This window comes from Peromyscus maniculatus, chromosome 3 (genome assembly GCF_049852395.1).
Source record: "Peromyscus maniculatus bairdii isolate BWxNUB_F1_BW_parent chromosome 3, HU_Pman_BW_mat_3.1, whole genome shotgun sequence".
In the NCBI taxonomy this organism is placed as follows: Eukaryota; Metazoa; Chordata; class Mammalia; order Rodentia; family Cricetidae; genus Peromyscus; species Peromyscus maniculatus.
The window spans coordinates 61,720,663-61,740,697 of NC_134854.1; the positions used below are offsets into that span (position 1 = coordinate 61,720,663).

General features: G+C 40.6%; 1 protein-coding gene across 4 annotated transcripts in view; it reads left to right on the plus strand.

Annotated features, from left to right (window-relative positions):
• The window catches only part of Tnpo3 (transportin 3), an 83,725-nt gene that overhangs the window by 48,964 nt on the left and 14,726 nt on the right, over positions 1-20,035 (plus strand). For all 4 annotated transcript variants that reach the window (XM_006979397.4, XM_076566584.1, XM_015998056.3 and 1 more), the window contains 12 exons: positions 556-663; positions 3,021-3,112; positions 5,085-5,224; positions 7,881-8,072; positions 8,519-8,610; positions 10,756-10,832; positions 11,987-12,047; positions 13,116-13,256; positions 14,579-14,695; positions 16,394-16,488; positions 18,246-18,402; positions 18,615-18,782. In XM_006979397.4, coding sequence (XP_006979459.1) covers positions 556-663; positions 3,021-3,112; positions 5,085-5,224; positions 7,881-8,072; positions 8,519-8,610; positions 10,756-10,832; positions 11,987-12,047; positions 13,116-13,256; positions 14,579-14,695; positions 16,394-16,488; positions 18,246-18,402; positions 18,615-18,782 — 1,440 coding nt within the window. The remainder of the gene's footprint in view (positions 1-555; positions 664-3,020; positions 3,113-5,084; positions 5,225-7,880; positions 8,073-8,518; positions 8,611-10,755; positions 10,833-11,986; positions 12,048-13,115; positions 13,257-14,578; positions 14,696-16,393; positions 16,489-18,245; positions 18,403-18,614; positions 18,783-20,035) is intronic.

Sequence of the window (20,035 nt, forward strand, 5' to 3'; positions counted from 1 at the left end):
CTAGACGTTCATAGCCCAAGACATTCATAGGTGCTTTTAACCTCTTAAAATTAATTGGTAACTCTTTTATTTGGAGAAGTGCATTGGGATAGGAAAGATTTAAAGTCTAAAATTTTTCTTGTGAAGTTATTGTGATAATAGTTGGGTTTTGTTGTTTTGTTTAAGATTTTGAAAAAGAAAGCCTCAGATTTGTTCAGTATTAAAGAGCTGACTTTTTCTAGATAGGCAACTTTTAACACTTCTTTCCAATCACTTTTCATATCATGGTTTTCTTGAAAACAAACAAGATGTGTAATTGAAAATACAAAATAGGCATACATAGTCACATAGATAAACGGAAGAATTTCTCATAGGAAAGTGGAGGGTAGAACATGTTGACTCAACCCACCCGACACTTGAGGAGATCTTCTCTTTTGGTAACACAGCCTTGTGATTTTGCACTTTGGTTCATTGGCACTGGACTACTGAATGGCTTTTTCCTCTCTGTGGATTTTACTCAGGGCATTGGCAGCTCCGGTGGGTTTTAAACAGATGGTACATGGTTTTGAATTTCAGGAGGGAGTCCCCGAAGAGACTGATGACTTTGGGGAGTTCCGAATGAGAGTGTCAGACCTGGTGAAGGACCTGATTTTCTTGATTGGCTCTATGGAGTGTTTTGCCCAGGTAAGTCCATTTGGAGATTCTGAAGCCAGTTTTAATGGTCACATTGATTGTGTTTATCTTGCTTCTATATCTTCTGTAAATGGTCCATCTTTTTTTTTTTTTCTTTCTTTCTTTCTTTCTTTCCCAAGCTTGGTGGCCAAATGAGATAATAGATATGTAGGTGCCTAGCACATTGCCTGGCATATAGTAGCAGTGTTCATTTAGAGTCTGATAAACCAGTTGTAGTGGACAAATAAATTCAGTTATGGTTTACTCTATTATTCTGCATAATGAGGGCTGTTCCATGTGTGCAGCTGACAAATCTGCAAGTCTCCAGGAAACTTAAAGGGATTTGGACCCCACTAGGAAAAATGGCAGGTTTTCCAGGTTTAATCCCGACAACTCATTAGTTATATGGTATTTCCTTGGTCCACAGTTACGGTTAGATTCTTGTTCATCTCAGCTTCATCCCAGAGGTGGCTATACTAGAGTAGAAGAGTCTTAGTCCTGTGGTTTCCTGATGATCACTAAGTGACATTTTACCTTGTAAGGTTGCAATCATTGTCATCATCCCACATCACTTTAATGTTAGAATAATTTCAGGTGTTTTTCCTATTGCTGGATAGTACTTTAATGAACTCTGATGTGACAGTTTGGGTGCTGTGTTGTAGCAATACCAAACTAACAAAAAGAAAATGAGAGGAGGGTTGACACCTGGTCTGTATATAAAACTTGTATATGATCTTACCTGATGTAAGGAAATGTTCAGTAAATTGCTTTTCATACAAAGCATGTTCTTTGAATCAGCTCTGCAGATTTGGAGATTCTTAGGAGGCAGATTCAGTGGGCAGATGACCTACACTCAGATTTCTACTCTTTTCTCACTGGCTCTTGTCTTTGACTTAAGTTTACAAATTATATGAACTGTCAGTGTTGCCAAGATGTGTTCTATGGAGCACCAGGGCCAGAAAATGTTCTTTGGCAAAAAACGAAAGAAAGCTAGCTAAATCATTAATTGAAATTAGGAAATGATACAAATATCTACACATTACATTAAAAGTTCTGTGATGTCATACAAGAGAAGTTTTTTTTTTATTCTTTCTTTCCTTTGTAATCTATCTCTCTCTCTCTCTCTCTCTCTCTCTCTCTCTCTCTCTCTCTCTCTCTCTCTCTCTCTCTCTCTCTCTTCCTTTTTTCTTTTTTCTGAGACAGCTTTTCTCTGTGGAACAGGCCTGGCTGTCCTGGAATTTACTTGTAGACCAGGCTGGCCTTGAACTCACAGAGATCACCTGCCTCTGCCTTCCAAGGCATGCGCCACCATTGCCTGGTTCTGTAATGTCTCTTTTGACTGCAGAAATTTGTTGTGTTTTTTTTTTTTTTTTTTTTTTTTCTTTCCGTTAGAGCTGAGGACTGAACCCAGGGCCTTGCGCAAATCCTCAGCCCTCGGTTATTTATTTTTAACTGTAAACACTTTACTTGGCCTGATAGCTAGTCATGTTCCACACATAGATGTAATCTGGGAAATCGAGGACCAGAACATCACTCAGTATTCTGCTAGGTCTGCCTTTTTTTTTTTTTTTTAAGAGATGTATACTTGGCAGGGTGGTGGTGATGCACACTTTTAATCCTAGCACTTGAGAGGCAGAGGCCAGCCTGGTCTACATAGATAGTACCAGAACTGCCACAGTGAAATCCTGTCTTGAAAAACAACAACAACAAAAAGGCTGTACTTGGACATGCTACTGCACAGAGCCTCCTGAGCACTTTCTTTTCCGCACTTTGACTTGCACTACTGTGGATGCTTCCAGTAATGAAAATATACTGTATAAAGCAGATGCACAGGCAGAATTTGTGCTTTAAGGATGTTTGTCTGGGGGCTGGAGAGATGGCTCAGAGGTTAAAAGCACTGACTACTCTTGCAGAGGTCCTGGATTCAATTCCCAGCACCCACATGGAAGCTCACAACTATCACTCCAGTTCCAGGGTATCTGACATCCTCACTCAGACATCAGTGCAGGCAAAATACCAATGCACACACACAGACACAAAAAGAAATAAATTTAAAAAAAAGGAATGTTCATCTATTGATCTCCTACCAAGACCACAAGACACTCATTAATGTTTAACATTTTCCCCATAATACTCATTTTTCTGGGGACACATGATAATCTTGATAAACTCTTGGGGTTCTAAAAATCATAGTACTTCTAGATAGTGAGAATACGAAACCTGAAAGTACTGTTCATAGTTGGCTCTGAGAGATAATTGGGTTTAGAAACAATGAGCCGGATTTCTTTGAACTAACATTTTTTGTTTTGTTTGTGTTTGGAATTCTGTTTTTCTTTTAATGGCTCCATAATCCACCTCTTCTTCTCTAGTTGTATTCTACTCTGAAAGAAGGCAACCCACCCTGGGAGGTGACAGAAGCGGTTCTCTTTATCATGGCTGCTATAGCAAAGAGTGTTGATCCGTGAGTGTCTAATAAGTCTTTTGCTGGGAACTCTAACTATCAAGAGAAAGGAGATTTACACCATGTTTCTGTATTGGTATATTATTGGAAAGTCTTATAACTGCTATGCTGCTGTCCAGCTTTCCCATTTTAGTCTAGTGCAGGATGGCCTGCATTGCTGATGCCGTATTTTAATATATTTCCTAGAGTTAAACTCACTTTACTCTTGATGCTAGGAATAGAATGCTGATTTTTTTTTCCCTTCAGTGGCTCCTTGTGTCAGTGGGTGTGATCAAGGAATTTGTTAGAGTGGTAAATTGTTTGGTATTTGCTTAAGAACAATGGGATAGGCATTAATTTGGATCTCCTGCTTTTGTGACCTTAGGTAAGTTACCCTTAGATGTTTAATTACATTGTTCTCTTTCTCTGTCTTAGGGAATCTATGGGCTTCAGAGGCAGAGCATTGGTACCATTTCATGTAAAAGAATAGACAATCTAAAGGACAGTTGTTACTTTTGTTATTGCCATTGAAAAGTTTAAATTATTTGAATTTGAGTTGTAATTGCTTAGCATGGAAATTAAATTAAAGACAGGGTTCTTAAGCAGAGTTTGCTTGTGTCCTGAGTTTATACACTGATATAATAACTTTGTCCAGTTATGTTGGAATTTGATCAGGTGCTTACACTCGAGCTCTACTTAGGACCTTGATTGGAAAGCTGGCTACGGCAGATGGGCACCTGTTAACGGCACAGTGCTTCCTTCTTAGCGGCCTTTCAGGGCCTAGTCTGTGAACTTGTAGATGTGTTTTCAACCCAAGAATACTTTAGGAGATGATTAGGCCTTTTTTTTTTTCCTAATAGAAGTTCTGCTTCTTAACCACTTACCATAGCCCTTGCTCTTAAACCATTTGGAACCTTCTCTGTTGGTCTGAGGGTTACCAAAATCATTATTATTGTGCTCAGTAGGTGTTGATTGGAAAAAGGCTAGGTAGATAGTCTCCTATAACTGGCTGAGTATCCAGTTTAAGGCATCAACGAGAGAATAATTACTTGTTTATCCTCTCTTCAAACCAACATGTGATTACAGTTTTTTGGTTTGGTTTGTTTTTTTAGTCCATTTAAAGGATGTAATAAGCCTAGTAATTGACAGATAATACTCATGCTATAATCCTGGATATCTTCATTTTAAACATCTTCATTTCTGAATTAAATTCTAACTGGGAACATCTTCCATGCTGTGTTTTGAACCCAGTTTAATAGGAGGATGAGGGTGATAAATTCACAGAACTGTGGAAAGTGGTTTTTTAGATTTCCCCTTATGTTCCAAACCAGGGCATCCTAGTGGCCCTGCAGCCTGTGTTCTTGGGGTCCTGTCACGTAGTGAGCCAGTCCACCCACACTTTCCTTTCCAAGTTCCCAGTGTCCAGCCATAGAAATCTTCTGGAGGACAGAGCTGACAGAAGCAGTCTGTGAGAGTTCTCATCATTCATTTCAGCGGGCAGTAGTATTTCTGGAGTGCCCACTATGTGCCAGGCACTGTTCTAGGTGCTGCAGATAGGGGACACAATGAAATAGGTTCTTTAAAAGATGGCATTCACCATCAGCTAAATGTCTGCCTTTCCAATTGCAAATGCCTCTCTTTGATAGTATGTATCTAGATACTTGTATGTCATTCAGAAGAAGGAGCAGTGTACTTCCGGAATATTGATTTTTTTATTTTTTATTTTTTTTTTTTAATTTCTATCTTTTGTCCCATTTTGAAGGTTTGGAAAATGTTCAGGGCTGGGGAATGTGTCTCAGTGGTAGAACACATTCTTAGCACCTCAAGAAAACAAGAAACCAAACTCCTTGTTTGAGAATATTCAGCACTTTTATTTGAATAGTTATTATTTACTTAGAAGCCCTTTAGGCACTGTGAAGTCTCACTGCTGCCTGTTGCTTGGCCAGAATATTCCCCTATAGACAGTAACTCTGAGTCCTTGTTTTGTCCTCAGGGAGAACAATCCCACCCTTGTGGAGGTGCTGGAGGGAGTTGTCCGTCTCCCAGAGACTGTACATATGGCTGTTCGGTACACCAGCATTGAGCTGGTCGGGGAAATGAGTGAAGTGGTTGACCGGAACCCTCAGTTCCTGGGTGAGTGTGAACGCGGCCTCTGCTGCCGTCCCTTGAGCTGGGCTGATGGCTCCTTTCTTTCGCGTCTGTTTTCCCACTTTCTTCTCATAGAATAGGCGCAGTGTGAGTTGCTTGGTTGGAGCATTTGTTAGACCTCCAGATAGGGAGAGGGCTGGAGCATTTAGTGCCTTACTTAAATAAAGCACAAACATTTCTGTCTCTGCTAGTCTTTGGTACATGTATGCGCTGATCAGACTGTCCTCCTAACAGCTAATAGACTAAAGGAAAGGAATGGGTTTTCTCTGTGAAGGAGATGTTTTATGTAAAAGCTAATAATTATTCAAAATAAATGTAAAGTAAAATGAATCTTGAGAGTTGGAGTTAAAGTTGGAATCATTTATCATTTATCCCATTTTGCAGATAAAGACCCTGAGATCCAAAGGGGGGAAAAATCTGTCCAGAGAAAGATGTAATCAGACTCCTGATATTTAAAAGAGATTCATTCAGAGAATTTTATGTGTTCCCAAGTTTGTGAATGTTTGCAAATAATCTGGTTTTAATGATTAATAATTGCCACAAAAAGTAAACAAGTAGGTGGGCATAGTGGCAAATACCTTTAATCCCAGCACTTGGGAGGCAGGGACAGGCAGGGCTGTGAGTTCAAGGCCAGCCTGGTCTACAGAGCAAGATCCAGGACAGCCAAGACTGTTACACAGAGAAACCTTGTCTTGAAAACACACACACACACACACACACACACACACACACACACACACCAAAAAAGGTACACAAGTTTATTTTTCTCACTTTTGTGTGTGGAACATATGATAGGTGTGCTCAGTTATTACTGAGCCACTTAGCAAGTAGAGCATGCCATTCCATAATATTTTCAAAATCCTGTGCGTGTGTGCATGAGTGTGTGTGTGTGTGTGTGTGTGTGTGTGTGTGTGTGTGTGTGTGTCCTTCTACCAGGAAGCAGAAGTGGGGTCATTGTTTGTTTGTCATGTCCAATAATGAGCAGAGTTCAATACCGACTTGCAGTATCTGATTCAGGTTTGTACATCAGCAGTAAACACGTTTCTGTGTTACTATCGACTCCAGAATAATCAGAACTGCTGTGTCGTTTGGGACCCAAAGCCTACAACATTGGAGCTGTTTGAGCTGCCAGTTCCGATTCTCCATCTTCTGAGGATCCTAACTAAACAGTCTTGGGGTTTGGGGGAGGAGGATAGACTAGGGTAGGTTGTGTTACAAATTAGTTTTATAGTACTGAGGATCAGTTCCAGGGCCACATGTATGCTAGCTAAGCATTCTACCACTGAGCTACATTCTTGGTTCAAGATAACTGTTTTAACTGGATTTTGACACAGTACCCTTTTGAGTCCTTCATGAAAATGATCTTATGATCCTACAGCGTGTTTAATATTTCCTTTCTTCAAAAAAAATCAGATTTTTATAAAGAAAGGTAAAAAGAAGAGTAGGATTAACTCTGGAAGTAAACCTTTGTAGTCACCATTGTTGGAACAGTTGCATTTGATAAGATAGTAAGTTCTTTCATTTAGAAGTGATAGCGGTGGGGTTTGGGACTGGAGTCTGGGTACCTATAACCCACCTAGAAGCTGGACAGGTGAGGTGGGCAACAGAAATCCCAGTGTTAGGGAGATAGAGCTGGTATCTCCAGGGCAGGCTGGCTAGTAGAATGATCAGCAAGCTTGTTCAGTTAAGAGCACCTGCCTCGGTAAATAAAGTGGAGAGTGATAGAGGAACACCTAACATCTACCGTGGGGCTACATGTACATATGTGCGCGCGCGCGCGCGCGTGCACACACACACACACACACACACACAGTTGTTTTTAAGTCTGTGTAACAGTGTCGATATGTATATAGGAGTGCAGGTGCCTGGGGAGGCCAGAGGCATCAGATCCCTCTGGAGCTAGAGTTACAGGCAGTTGTAAGCCACTCTGTGGGTGCTTGAAACTGAACTCAGGTCTTGGGAAGAATAGTGCATGCTGTTAATGGCTAAGCCATCCCTTGGGCTCACTGTCAGTGGTTTTCAAACTGCTGCTTGAAGCTGGGGTTAGAAGGAACAGTTAACTACAATGAAGAAAGAATTGAAAGATGAAATGAATGGAGCTCAGGGCCTTCTGACGCTGCATCAGAGAGATCAGCTTCAAATTTGTAAGTTGTTTTTGTTCTGTTGGTTCTTTTTTTAAAAAAATTATTTTATGTGCATTGTTGTTTTGCTTCCATGTGTGTCTGTGTGAGGGTATCAGATCCCCTGGAACTGGAGCTACAGACAGTTGTGAGCTGCCATGTGGGTGCTGGGAATTGAACCTGGGTCCTCTGAAAGAGGAGCCAGTGCTCTCTCCAGGCCCTTGTTGATTCTTTTGAGACAAGGTCTCACTATGTATCCCTCGGTTGTCTGGAATTCATGTAGACCAAGCTGGTTTCACACTCACAGAGATCAGCCTGCCTCTGCCTCTCAAGTGCAAGGATTAAAGGCATGTGTCACCACACTTGGTGAATTTTGTTTTGTTTTGTTTTAATACTAAGAGTGCTTTATATATTTCATTTTATGAGTTACTTTTGAAAAATATATCAGCCTTTGTTGCAAGAAAGTATTTATTTTCCTTGAGTTTCAGATATATAATCTGTATTTGACTTTTATTTCTTAGACCCTGTATTGGGCTATTTGATGAAAGGCCTGTGTGAAAAGCCTCTGGCTTCTGCGGCAGCCAAAGCCATTCATAACATTTGTTCAGTTTGTCGGGATCATATGGCTCAGCACTTTAATGGACTCCTAGAAATTGCCCACTCCCTTGATTCTTTTATGTTGTCTCCCGAAGCTGCTGTGGGTTTGCTGAAAGGTTAGTAACAGTCTCCTCTAGATCACTAGTTGGACTTACCTTAAAGTCTTCTTGAAGCTTTTAGTTGTAATGTACTTAGTGATGGTGAAGGTGGTTTTTCCATTCAGGGGAGTGTTGAGTATGTGTTCATACATTCTTTTCTTAGCAGAACTTAAGCCTATCAAATTAATTCATACTGCTTGTAGCATGAATATAGATTTGGGTTAGAGACAACACATTCATATTAAACACATTCATATTTGCTGCTAAGAAGAAATGAACATTGAGTTACGTCAATGTGAACATCAGCCTGGACTCTTCTAAACACACACTTAAGATACTGTAATTTTAAAAACAGTGCTGATCTTTTAAAAAGAATTCTGTTTATCTGTATAATTTGGATCAACTAATTTAATTACCTCAATTCAGCCTTTATGCTTTTCATTGGAGTCATTTTTGTTTTTCAGGAACAGCTCTTGTCCTAGCAAGACTACCTTTGGATAAGATTACTGAATGTCTTAGCGAGCTATGTTCTGTTCAGGTTATGGCATTGAAAAAGGTGAGCCCATATAAGGAACGAAACAAATATGTACTTAGATGTTCCGAAAGAAAAAGTACAATTCTTATTTACAAGTTAGTTATCATACATTTAAAAGCCAAGATAATTAACTGAAATTTATTAAAATTTGGAATTGTATGTGCATACTAGAAAATATACAGTTGAACATTTGTTTGCATCAAGGAAATAGTCTGAGGAAGCATTGTTTGGCATTTTTGTAGGTATTCAAACATTGGACTGTAAGCTATAGGTCAGTCATTTGACATGACCTCTTGATGCAAATCAAGAGACATGGCAAACACTGGGCATATGAGGGCTGCTGCTACCATAGTGATTTCTTTTTCCTGAGTATGCGCACACCTTAAAATATGGTAAGGCCAGACATGGTGTCCCCTGCACTTGAGGGGCTGATTCAGTAACATCAGGAGTTTGAGACTAGCGGGGGTACATAGTGAATGCTAGGCAGCCTGGACGAAATGGTGACATACTCTTAAAACAAACAAAGCCAAAGTAACAGTAATGATAATATAGTAAACACATCAATAACAGTCATATTAGAAGCATTACAAATATAGAAGTAAACATTACACACTGATGTTTGAGTAGTTTAAGTCTCTGTGTTAAGTTTTTCAGATCCATTATAATCTTATAAAATGACTTTTATACATGTGGTCGCTCATTGACCAAAGCATTGTTTATGTGTCATATGACTATTTAAAAATCAGTAGCTTCTCAGGATGGTGGTGGCTCACACCTTTAATCCCAGCACTCGGGAGGTAGACAGGTGGTTCTTTGAGTTCGAGGCCAACCTGGTTTACTGAGCAAATTTTAGGACAGCCAGGGCTTCATGAGAAACCCTGTCTGAGGGGGTGAGGGGAATTGCGGGGTTGTGTGGAGACAGTAGATTCTCAGTTTCTCAGTATCAGTAATAACCATTTAGAGGGTGCAGTGTGAAAACCAGTCCAGGAAGTAAAACCATATCCTAGAAACCTAGAGTGTTGGCACATACCTGTAATCCCAACTCAGTAGGGACGATGAGGTAAGAGGATCGTGAGTTCAGGCCAGCCTCAGCTACACAGTGAGACTGTCTCAAGGAAAGAAAAGCTGTAGTCTACCATATTTTGTTGAAGAACACTTTAAAGCTGTCGGCTCTTCCCTAACTGCATTTCTAGAGCAATAACAATAGACATACTAATGGAAGTTTTAGAACTTGCCATATTGATCCTGAAGTTTATCTGTAATGATCTGTACTGCTAGCAGTATTTAAGGAATTTTAGGAAAGAGAGTGAGAGACAGTTTGCTTAAAAAAAATTCTTTAGAGAAGTAATCATCTTAACACTTTATATTAAATAAAACTAAATATAAGTTGGGTATGGTGACACCTGCCTATAATCCCAGTAGTCAAGTACTGAGGCAAAAGCTAGCCTGGGCTACATAGGAAGACCTGTCTGAAACTTAAAACAAAACTGAGCTAGGAAGATGGCTCAGTGGGTCAAGGTGCTTGCCACTAAGCTTGAGGACCTAAATTTGATCCCTAGGACCCACATGGTAGGAGGGAACTGATTCCCACAAATTTTCTTGGACCTCCACATGTATTCCATGGCACTTACATATCTCTCCCCACACCCAACTAAATGAAGGTTTTTGTAAAAGCTGCATATCATATAGGGACTGGAAAGATACAGCTCAGCAGTTAAGAGCACTTGCTGTTCTTGTAGAAGACCTGGGTTCAGTTCTTAGCACCCTCTTCTGGCCTTCTTAGGCACCAGGCTGCCTCACACACAGTATATATACATGAATATACACTCATAAACAAACACTCATAAACTTAAATATTTTTTAGATAAATATAAATGTTACATATATTAAGTATAAAGTAACAGTGTACAGATTAGTAAGATACAGACATTATCTTAATCATAGGTAAATGGAGAAATGCTGTTTTGCCCTCCCAAATGATCAGATAGTAAATAGACTGCTAATATGCCATCTAATCCAGGGCACAAGACAGAGGAAAGTAGTTTGCAAATAAGAAAGTTGTACCATTTGAGTATTTCTCAGGCAGAAGTTGAGGGTTGATAAATAAGAATGTCTACTGCAGTATTCACTAAAGGTCTGTGTGTGTTAACGTCTTTGTCTCTTCAGCTGTTGTCTCAGGAGCCCAGCAATGGCATATCTTCAGATCCCACTGTGTTCTTAGATCGCCTGGCAGTAATATTTAGGTAAGAAGGGAAGGTCTAGAGTTAAAATAAAAACACAAATGAGACACCAAAATAAGCAAGCGATAGTGATGGTACAAGCCTATAATCCCAGTTCTTGGGAGATGGAGGCTGGAAGATGAGAAGTTGAAGGTCATGCTTACTACATAGCAAGCAGAGGCCAGTCTAGACTACATAGGAAGATCCTGTCTCTGACCCTGCCCTGCTACACACACACACACACACACACACACACACACACACACACACACACTCACTCACTCACTCACTCACTCACTCACTCACTCACTCACTCACTGTCATCACCATCATCACTGTCTCTTTGGTCATTGTTTCAGTGATTCTCAAGCTTCCCTCTGGCTTTTCTTCAAATTACTGGGCTGTAGAACAAGACAGAGGAGTTGAATTTGACATTTTGTTTGTGGATCCATAACATGTATCATAGGTTCAGACGAGAACAATGGCAAGCCACTTGTTATACTATAGTTCTTAGAGCCTTTTCCCTTTTGTTTGTTTGTTTTTCAAGACAGGGTTTCTCTGTGTAGCCCTGGTTGTCCTGGAACTCACTCTGTAGACCAGGCTGGCCTCAAATTCAAAAGACATCCACCTACCTCTGCCTCTCGAGTGCTGGGATTAAAGGTGTGCACCATGACCCCTGGGCTTTTGTTGTTTTGAGACAGGATCTTATGATGTAACCTTGGCTGGCCTGGAACTTGGTGTGTAGACCAAGCTGACCTCAAATTCATAAATATCTACCTGTGTTTGCCTCCCAAGTGCTGGGATCAAATGTGTGCATTACCACACCTAGCAAAACTTTCTGTGTTTTAATGCTCAGGGCAGGTTTAATGTGTTTTTATTAATTTGGAAACAAACACATTTAGGTTTATAAAGAGGAATAATAGAAAAAATAGTAGAGCCTGCCCTGCAGCCTATATAACCAAAGTTGCATGGAATTTGCTTGTTTTAGGAGTGACTTAGTGATAGTTTGATGTTTGTGTTTGGGGGGTGGCTTTAAGTATGTTTGTTTTTGCTTGAAATGGGGCTATGAGAAAACTGATGTGAGTAAATGACTCTACCTGATTTTATGAGCAGAGAGTGAGGGCTGGGTTCTCAGTTAAATTCTCCTTTCACTGTTTGGGCCTATTGTCTTTTCCCAGACACACCAATCCTATTGTAGAAAATGGACAGACTCATCCATGCCAAAAAGTCATACAGGAAGTAAGTACTAATGGATACTTTTTTTCTTTTCCTTTTAAGGCTTTGAAGAACTGGGTTGAAGAGACGCTGTCTTTCATGTTCATAGGGAGATTTATTTTGTTGGCATGACTTGATGATAATAAAATGGTTGGGAAATGCACTGAAAACCAAAGAAGTTCTAAGATTAGCTAATTGCTAGGAGGCTTAGTGAGTCGTAGTCTAATATTTTTGACAAAGTCCGTGGCATTAGCTTTCCCTCTGTATAATCCTCCCTTATGCTTTGTTCACTCAGGATAATATGAGGATCAAGAGGCATGGGGTTGTTTGTTAGTTTGCTTGCATATTGTTTTATAAATTGTGTGTTTGTATGCATGTGCACTCGCCATGGCGCAGAGGTCAGAGGACAACCTGCAAGTGTTAGTTCTCTCCTTGCACTGTGTGTTGCTTAGGGATTTAATTCAGGGCATAAGTTTCGGTGGCAAATGCCTTTACTGCTGAACGATCTCTACAGCCAGAGCCATGATTTCTAGACGTGCATTGCAAACTTTAGAGGTTGCATAGATACTAGATAGCCTTAAATTAAGCTTTCAGTGTAGCAGATAACTATTTATAACCCCAGTCCTTTTGTTTGTTTTCTGCTTTCCTTAAATATTTTTTTCCTCTATATGCTTCTTTTATCCTCACTAAGGAAGTCTGAAATTTAGGAAAATGTGTATCTGATTTTTATAAGGTTGGAGTTGGTGGTCTTGTTCTTAAGAGTCACTGTGTTTCTCTCAAGGTTGGGTTTTAGTAATGTGTAATATGTGAACTTGTGCATATCTATACACATACTGGCCAAATCAGGCCGTGTTACTACTATAAAGAAAATCTTATCCAAATCAGACAGGTGTAATAATGTATGCTGTAACCCCAGAAACTCAGGAGGCTGATGCAGGAAGATTGTGAGCTGAAGCCAGCCTGGGCCATGGTGTGAGACTAATAATAATAGTACTTACTTAACTTCAACAAAACCAGGTATTACCCATTTAGGATTATTTTCTCAGCTATTAGTCAATATGCATTCTTTGTCTTACTTTCCTTTTGATTCAGATTTGGCCAGTTCTGTCTGAGACTCTAAACAAGCACCGTGCTGACAACCGGATTGTGGAGCGTTGTTGCCGATGCCTGCGCTTCGCTGTTCGTTGTGTAGGCAAAGGGTCTGCAGCCCTGCTGCAGCCGCTGGTCACACAGGTAAGTTGTCCGTGAGAGGACACGAGGCGGGCGGGACTGTGCCCTCGGGGCGAACCCGGGTTGATGGATTGATTTAGAACGGAAAGTGTGTTTTCATAAATACGTGCATGGAGTAGGTCTGCTGTCCAGAGAAACAGCCTGTGGAGTGGTGGTCTGAACAGACTGGCTAAAATTGTGTGAAGAGAATGACTCATGCCCAGCCTTTATGTGTCAGTGGCAAACATTTTTTTTTTTTTAATTAATATCTTTGGGGAAAATGAAACAAGTCAAACTTTGCTGTTCACACAGTTCTTTTTTATTTGTCAAAAATAAATTTGATTCACTTCTTTTTTGCCCAAGTGGTAGTATACGTGCATGTGTGTAGGAAGAGTGCTGTCCAGAGTTAACAAAGAGTGTCTTCCTTAATCAAGCTTTACTTTTCTTGTTAAGGTAGGGTCTCTCCCTGAATCTGGAGATCCTGGCTATTCTAGGGAGGTAGCTAGCTTGCTCCAGGGGTGCCCTGCCTGCCTCCCAAGTATTGGAATTACAAGTGGCTGCCACACCTGCCCAACTTTTACATGGGTTCTGGGGATCTGAACTCTGGTCCTAAAGCTTGTGCTTTTATCCATGAGTCATCTTCCCAGTCCCAATCTGATTCTTTTAATCATTAAGATTGGCAAGTAATTGTGCGGTGTGATTCGAAGTAGTAACATTTAGACCTATGTGAAACACTTATCCTTAGACCATTAAGTAATTTGTATTGATATTAACCTCCCAGTTGTCAGGACAGCACATTTAATCTTTGTAGGGGTGGGGTGGGTATTTTAGTGCATAGTAGTATAGACCTTTAATCCTAGACATGAAACCATATTTTGGAAATACTACCCTGAGAACTAAATTGCTTGTAGTTGAAGTATTTGACAGTTCTTTCAACATTGTCTTGGGAAGGAAACCAATCAAAGGTATGAAGGAACTCTTGAAAAAGAAAACCTGAAAATTAAGTTGAGCCTTGTTTCAGAATGTGTTGCCAACAAACTGTAATACTTTGCCTTTAAGACAAAAACCTGGAGAGATGGCTCTGAGGTTAAGAGCACTGGCTGCTCTTCCAGAGGTCCTAAGTTCAATCTACCACCAACCACATGATGTTTTACAGACATCTGTAATGAGATCTGGTGCCCTCTTATGGCATGCAGGCAGAACACTGTATACATAATAAATAAATAAATCTTTTAAAAAAAGAGAGAGAAGCCCCATCTGATTTTCTTCTTGGAGATAGATTATTGATACTTGAGATACTTTCTGAAGGGTGAGAGATGAGTTGACTAGGTAATTTCTTCTTGCAGATGGTGAATGTGTATCGTGTACATCAGCATTCCTGTTTCCTGTACCTTGGCAGTATCCTTGTGGATGAGTATGGCATGGAAGAAGGCTGTCGGCAAGGATTATTAGACATGCTCCAGGTATGTTTTTCTTGTAGAGATTATGCCAGGCCTTCCTTGTGGACCGGAAAACCTTTGCTGGGTCCTTTTTATTCTTATCACAACCACAGTATGTCGATATTCTAATGTCGGGGAGATAGACACTTCGTGATTGTTTTTCTTTTTTCTATTTATTTATTTTAGACGGGGTGTCACTATATGGTCCAGGCTACTCTCAAATTCACAGAGATCTGCCTGCCTCTACCCTCCAAGTACTGAGATTATAAGTTTACACTGCAATGCCTTGCTTTTTAATTCCTTACTGCGTTTGTTGGGGTGTGGGGTACACATATCACCACAGAGTGTGGAAGTCAGGACAGCTTGTGGAAGTTGATTCTTCCTTCCATTGTGTGGGTCCAGAAGATCAAACTCAGATATCAGGTTTGATGACTAGACAGCATCTAGTACATATATAAAGTGTCTTCACTAATGCTGGGACTTGCGAGATGGCTCAGCAAGTAAAGGCACTTGCTGTTCTTGCAGAGGACTTGAATTCAATTCCCAGCACCCTCATGGTGGCTTTCAGCCATCCATAACTCCAGTTCCAGGGGATCTGATGCTACCTTCTGACCTCTGAAGACACCAGGCATGTAGATGGTGTACATACATAGTATGCAGGCAAAACATTCATATGCATAAAACAATCCTTTAAAAAAATTCTTTTTTTTTTTTTTTTCCTTAATTTCTAATTCTGTGCCAAGTATGAAGATTACTGTGAGTTTGAGACCAACCTGGGTATACTGTGACTCCAGTTTCAGGAGCTCTGATACCATCTTCTAAAATAAATAGATCTTTAAGTGGGGATGGAACACAATCATTTGGTCAGTGAGCAAGTCAGTCTGTTCACTATCATCAACTGAAGTCTGTACTTTCGTCCCTTTCTGAAGTGTCTTCTGTGTGTGTGATGTGTGTTGTATGTGTGATATACACATCAATGTGCAGGTGTGTGTATATTATGCATTTGGAGACCACAGTAGAGCATCAGATGTCTTTCTCCTGCCTTCTGCCTATTGCCTTGAGACAGGATCTCTTACTGAAGTAGAAGTGGATTTTCCACAAGGCCAGCTGGCTAGTAAGTCTTAGGATCTGTCTGTCTAAGCCCGCAAAGTCGAGGTCACAGGTGTGTCCAGGCACACCTGACTTCTTATGCAGGCACTGGAGATCCAGAATCAGTTCCTCAAGCTTGCATAGCAAGTGCGCTTCCCCACTGAGCCGTCTCCTCCCTCAGTCCCTAAGAATGTGACTTTTTTGGTCTTTTTTTCCCTCTTTTCTTTTCTTTCTTTCTTTCTTTCTTTCTTTCTTTCTTTCTTTCTTTCTTTCTTTCTTTCTTTCTTTCTTTCTTTCCTTCCTTCCTTCCTTCCTTCCTTCCTTCCTTCCTTCCTTCCTTCCTTCCTTCCTTCCTTCCTTCCTTCCTTCCTTCTTTCTTTCTTTCTTTCTTTCTCTCTCTTTCTCTCTCTCTCCCTCCCTCCCTCCCCTCCCTTCCTTCCTTCCTTTCCTTTCAAACATATAAGAACATATAAGTTCTTTGAATTGGGCAAGAGTTCTCTTTCTCTTCTTATTATAATCTTGTCTTTCCTATGTGCGTCTTCTACTCTTTGAATGTGCTGTGATGTTTGGCAAGTCTGAATATTTTGATATTTATGTATAAGCATTTGTTATAAAATTACTGTTCTATTCTAGGCCCTATGCATTCCCACCTTTCAGCTCCTAGAACAGCAGAATGGCCTCCAAAATCACCCCGACACTGTAGATGACCTGTTCAGGTTAGCCACCCGGTAAGTCCTTCTGAAGAACAAGACTTTTTAATGTTAATTGCTCATCTCTTGTCACTGCTTAATTTTGCCACCTGACATTTTATTATTTCCTTCTCTATAAAATGAGGTCATTGGGAAAAGTAGCTTACTGATTCATAACCTTTCTGTGAGCTGGCCTATCTCCAGAGGTGAGGAAGTATTGGGTGGGAACAGAAAAGGAATATGCACAAGATAAAAATGTACTTAGGTGGGCTAGGAATATGTCTAAGTGGAGACTGAGCTCAATGCCAACTATCAAATGGAAAAAAAAAGGTGCTTACCCAGTGTCTTAGTGGGTTACTATTGCTGTGATGAAACACTATGACCAAGAGCAACTTGGGGAGGAAAGGGTTTATTCACTCACAGTTCCATATAACAGTTCATCATCAAAAGCAGTGCGAGCAGGAACTCAAGCAGGGTAGGAACCTGGAGGCAGGAGCTGATATAGAGGCCATGGAGGAATGCTTACTGGCTTGTTCAGCCTGCTTTCTTATAGAACCCAGGACTATTAGGCAAGGATTGGCCTCACCCACAATAGGCTGGGCCCTCCCACATCAATCACTAATTAAGAAAATGCTTTACAGGCTTGCCTACAGCCTGATCTTATGGAGGCATTTCTTCATTGAGACTCCCTCCTCTGATGACTCTAGCTTGTGTCAAGTTGACATAAAATTAGCCAGCACACACAGATAATCCCCCACTAGTGTTACTGTTCCATGATGCTCTTATTATTTCATGCTTCACTCTACTTCTTGAAGAAACTGAACATCCTTCAGTATAATCTTATCTTAGAACTAATTCCTAGTTTTTGTTGTTGTTTGTTTTAAAGGCATGTTCTCCCTGTGTATCCCTGACTGGTCTGAGAGCTATGTAGACCACCCTGGCCGATATCTGCCACCATGCCCAGCTTCCTCTGACTGTTCATTGCTTTTCCTCTTCTGTGATGAAATACCCCGACAGGCAGCTTAAGAAGAAAGGCTTATTTTTGCTCACAGTTTGCTTCTTTAGTCTGTCACCGTGGGAAAGTTAGAGCTGGAAGTAGCCGTTCTCACTGCCTCCCATGAGAGAGCAGAGAGCAATGAATGCTTGTGCTCAGCTGGCTTTCTCCTCTGTGCACCCTAAGATCCCAACCCAGAGAATGGTGCCCCCCACAGTGAGTGAACCTTCCCACTGCAGTTAACCTACTCAAGATGATCCCCCACAGAATGCCCAGAATCCCGTCTCCCAGGGGACTCCACAGCTCAGTGAGTTGAAATTGAGATTAGCCTTTCACTGGAGTCCTGCTCCCCCTGCCTTTTTATTCTTTTTTTAAATAAATAAGAGTTTTTAAAGAATAACTTCAGGTTCCTAGCAAAATGTAGTGAAAAGTGTGGTTTTCCTGTTCCTTTTGTCGCCCCACATGCGTGTGCACACACCTCCCTTTATCAGCATTCTCCTCCAGAGTAGTCTGTTTATTCAAATCCATTCTCCTACATTTATATATTATTGAAACACGAAGTTGAGAGTGGACATTACGATTGACTTCTGATGTTGTACATTCTGGGTTTTAAGAAGGGTCCAATGACTAGTTAGTTACCACTGGACAATTGCTGAATGTCTTCTGTGCTCTCTTTTAACCCTCCTTCCCTATGGTCCTAGTAGCCGGTGGCCTTTACTGTTTCCATGCCTTTTATCCTTTATCTTGGCGGCTTTTGTGGCCTAATCTTGTTGTTAATACCTAACTTCTCCTCACATACCAGGTTTATTCAGCGTAGCCCTGTCACCTTACTGAGGAGCCAAGTAGTAATCCCGATCTTACAGTGGGCCATTGCGTCTACCACCTTGGACCATCGAGATGCCAATTGTAGTGTCATGAGGTTCCTACGAGACCTCATCCACACAGGAGTAGCAAATGATGTGAGTCTAAACATACTTTTTCTGCTTCGTGACTTTATTCTATCTTTCTTGTTTGTGTACTTGATTTGTTTTAGTTGACCTCTCCCATAGGGGATCACTCACTGACCAAGTTACTAACTTCTAGATCTCAGATATCTGTGTTAAGTGCTGTGTGCTGTACAAAATAGTCTGAAACAATCCTTGTTCTAGTCTGTGTTCCTGTTTTCTTACAGCATGAAGAAGATTTTGAATTGCGGAAGGAACTGATTGGGCAGGTGATGAACCAACTCGGGCAGCAGCTTGTAAGCCAGTTGCTCCACACCTGCTGCTTCTGTCTCCCCCCCTATACCTTACCAGACGTCGCGGAAGTGCTCTGGGAGATCATGCAGGTTGACAGACCGGTGAGTTTCTTTCGTAAGGTGCCTGTTCTCATAGTCCCCAAACCTAATAAGCTTTGGTTCCTTGAAACTGGCCCTACGTTTGAACCAGCTGGATTGTGTATGTCCTTAGAACCAAATTTAAGTACATTGCTTAATTTGAAAGTAAAGGAGCCATAGAAAGCCAGTCATTCCTTACTGGAGTCTTGAAAGTATGTTTGTGTCACTTCCCTGTGGTTTATAGTGTGCATCACCAGAAGTGGGTCCTATGCTTTGGATTGGTTGACTTGTGTCAAGTCCGTGAAAATCGGATACTTACATATTAGTCATATACAGTTGAAGATTATTTAAGAAGTGTACAATCACTCTGGACTCTATACTAGACTATGTTAGTTCTTGTGATAAATTAACCAGAGTATTTGTAAGGATACAAGTATTATAAGTAAACCGCATTGTAGACACCTGGATTGATTTTCCCCCTTTGGATCTATTTGACCAGATCCTTTTTCCATTTGATTATTGAAAATAGTGGAGGGGCTGCTCACACACGCTAAGGATGTAGTGTACTACCTGTCTATATCCCTGGCCTTGAAGATGTCAACCCTCATGCTCAGTGGGGTGACAGATGCTATAGTCAGATGACCCTCGCTTCCCTCAAGTAATTTCAGTACCAGCCATACAGTCATTAATGATGCTATACCTACTGTATAAAAAATTTTTGGTTTATTTTTATTTTATGTGTGTGTGAATGCCTGCATGTACGTATGTTTACAACACATGTACCTGGTACCTATAGGGGCCAGAAGAGGGCATTGGTTCCCTTGGAACTAGACCAACAGACAGTTGTGAGTTACTGGGAACCAAACCATAGTCTCTCAACCAGAGTCCTCTCTCCAGCTACCATGTAATAGCCTGTAAATTAGTTTGAAAAATATGATTTCTAGTGTTTAATATTAATAGAGGAAAATACATAGTAGGACTTAAAATGAACTGTCTTCCAGAAGCAGTAAATAAATAAATAAAGAATAAAAATACATGATGGTACTATAGTTTCCATTGTTACTTGTTTAGTGCATATATGTTCAGAAGTAGATATTACAAGGAAACTGAATGAATTTAATTTCTGGGAAGGATGACTTTAAAATCTTGATTCTTGATTCGTATTATATGTATTATATGTATGCTTTCTGACATGGTTTCTGTATCACCTGACCCAGAAATCAAACATCCATGACTCTTTTCCCAAGAAATAGCGGCACGCATGCCTGTGTGTGTGT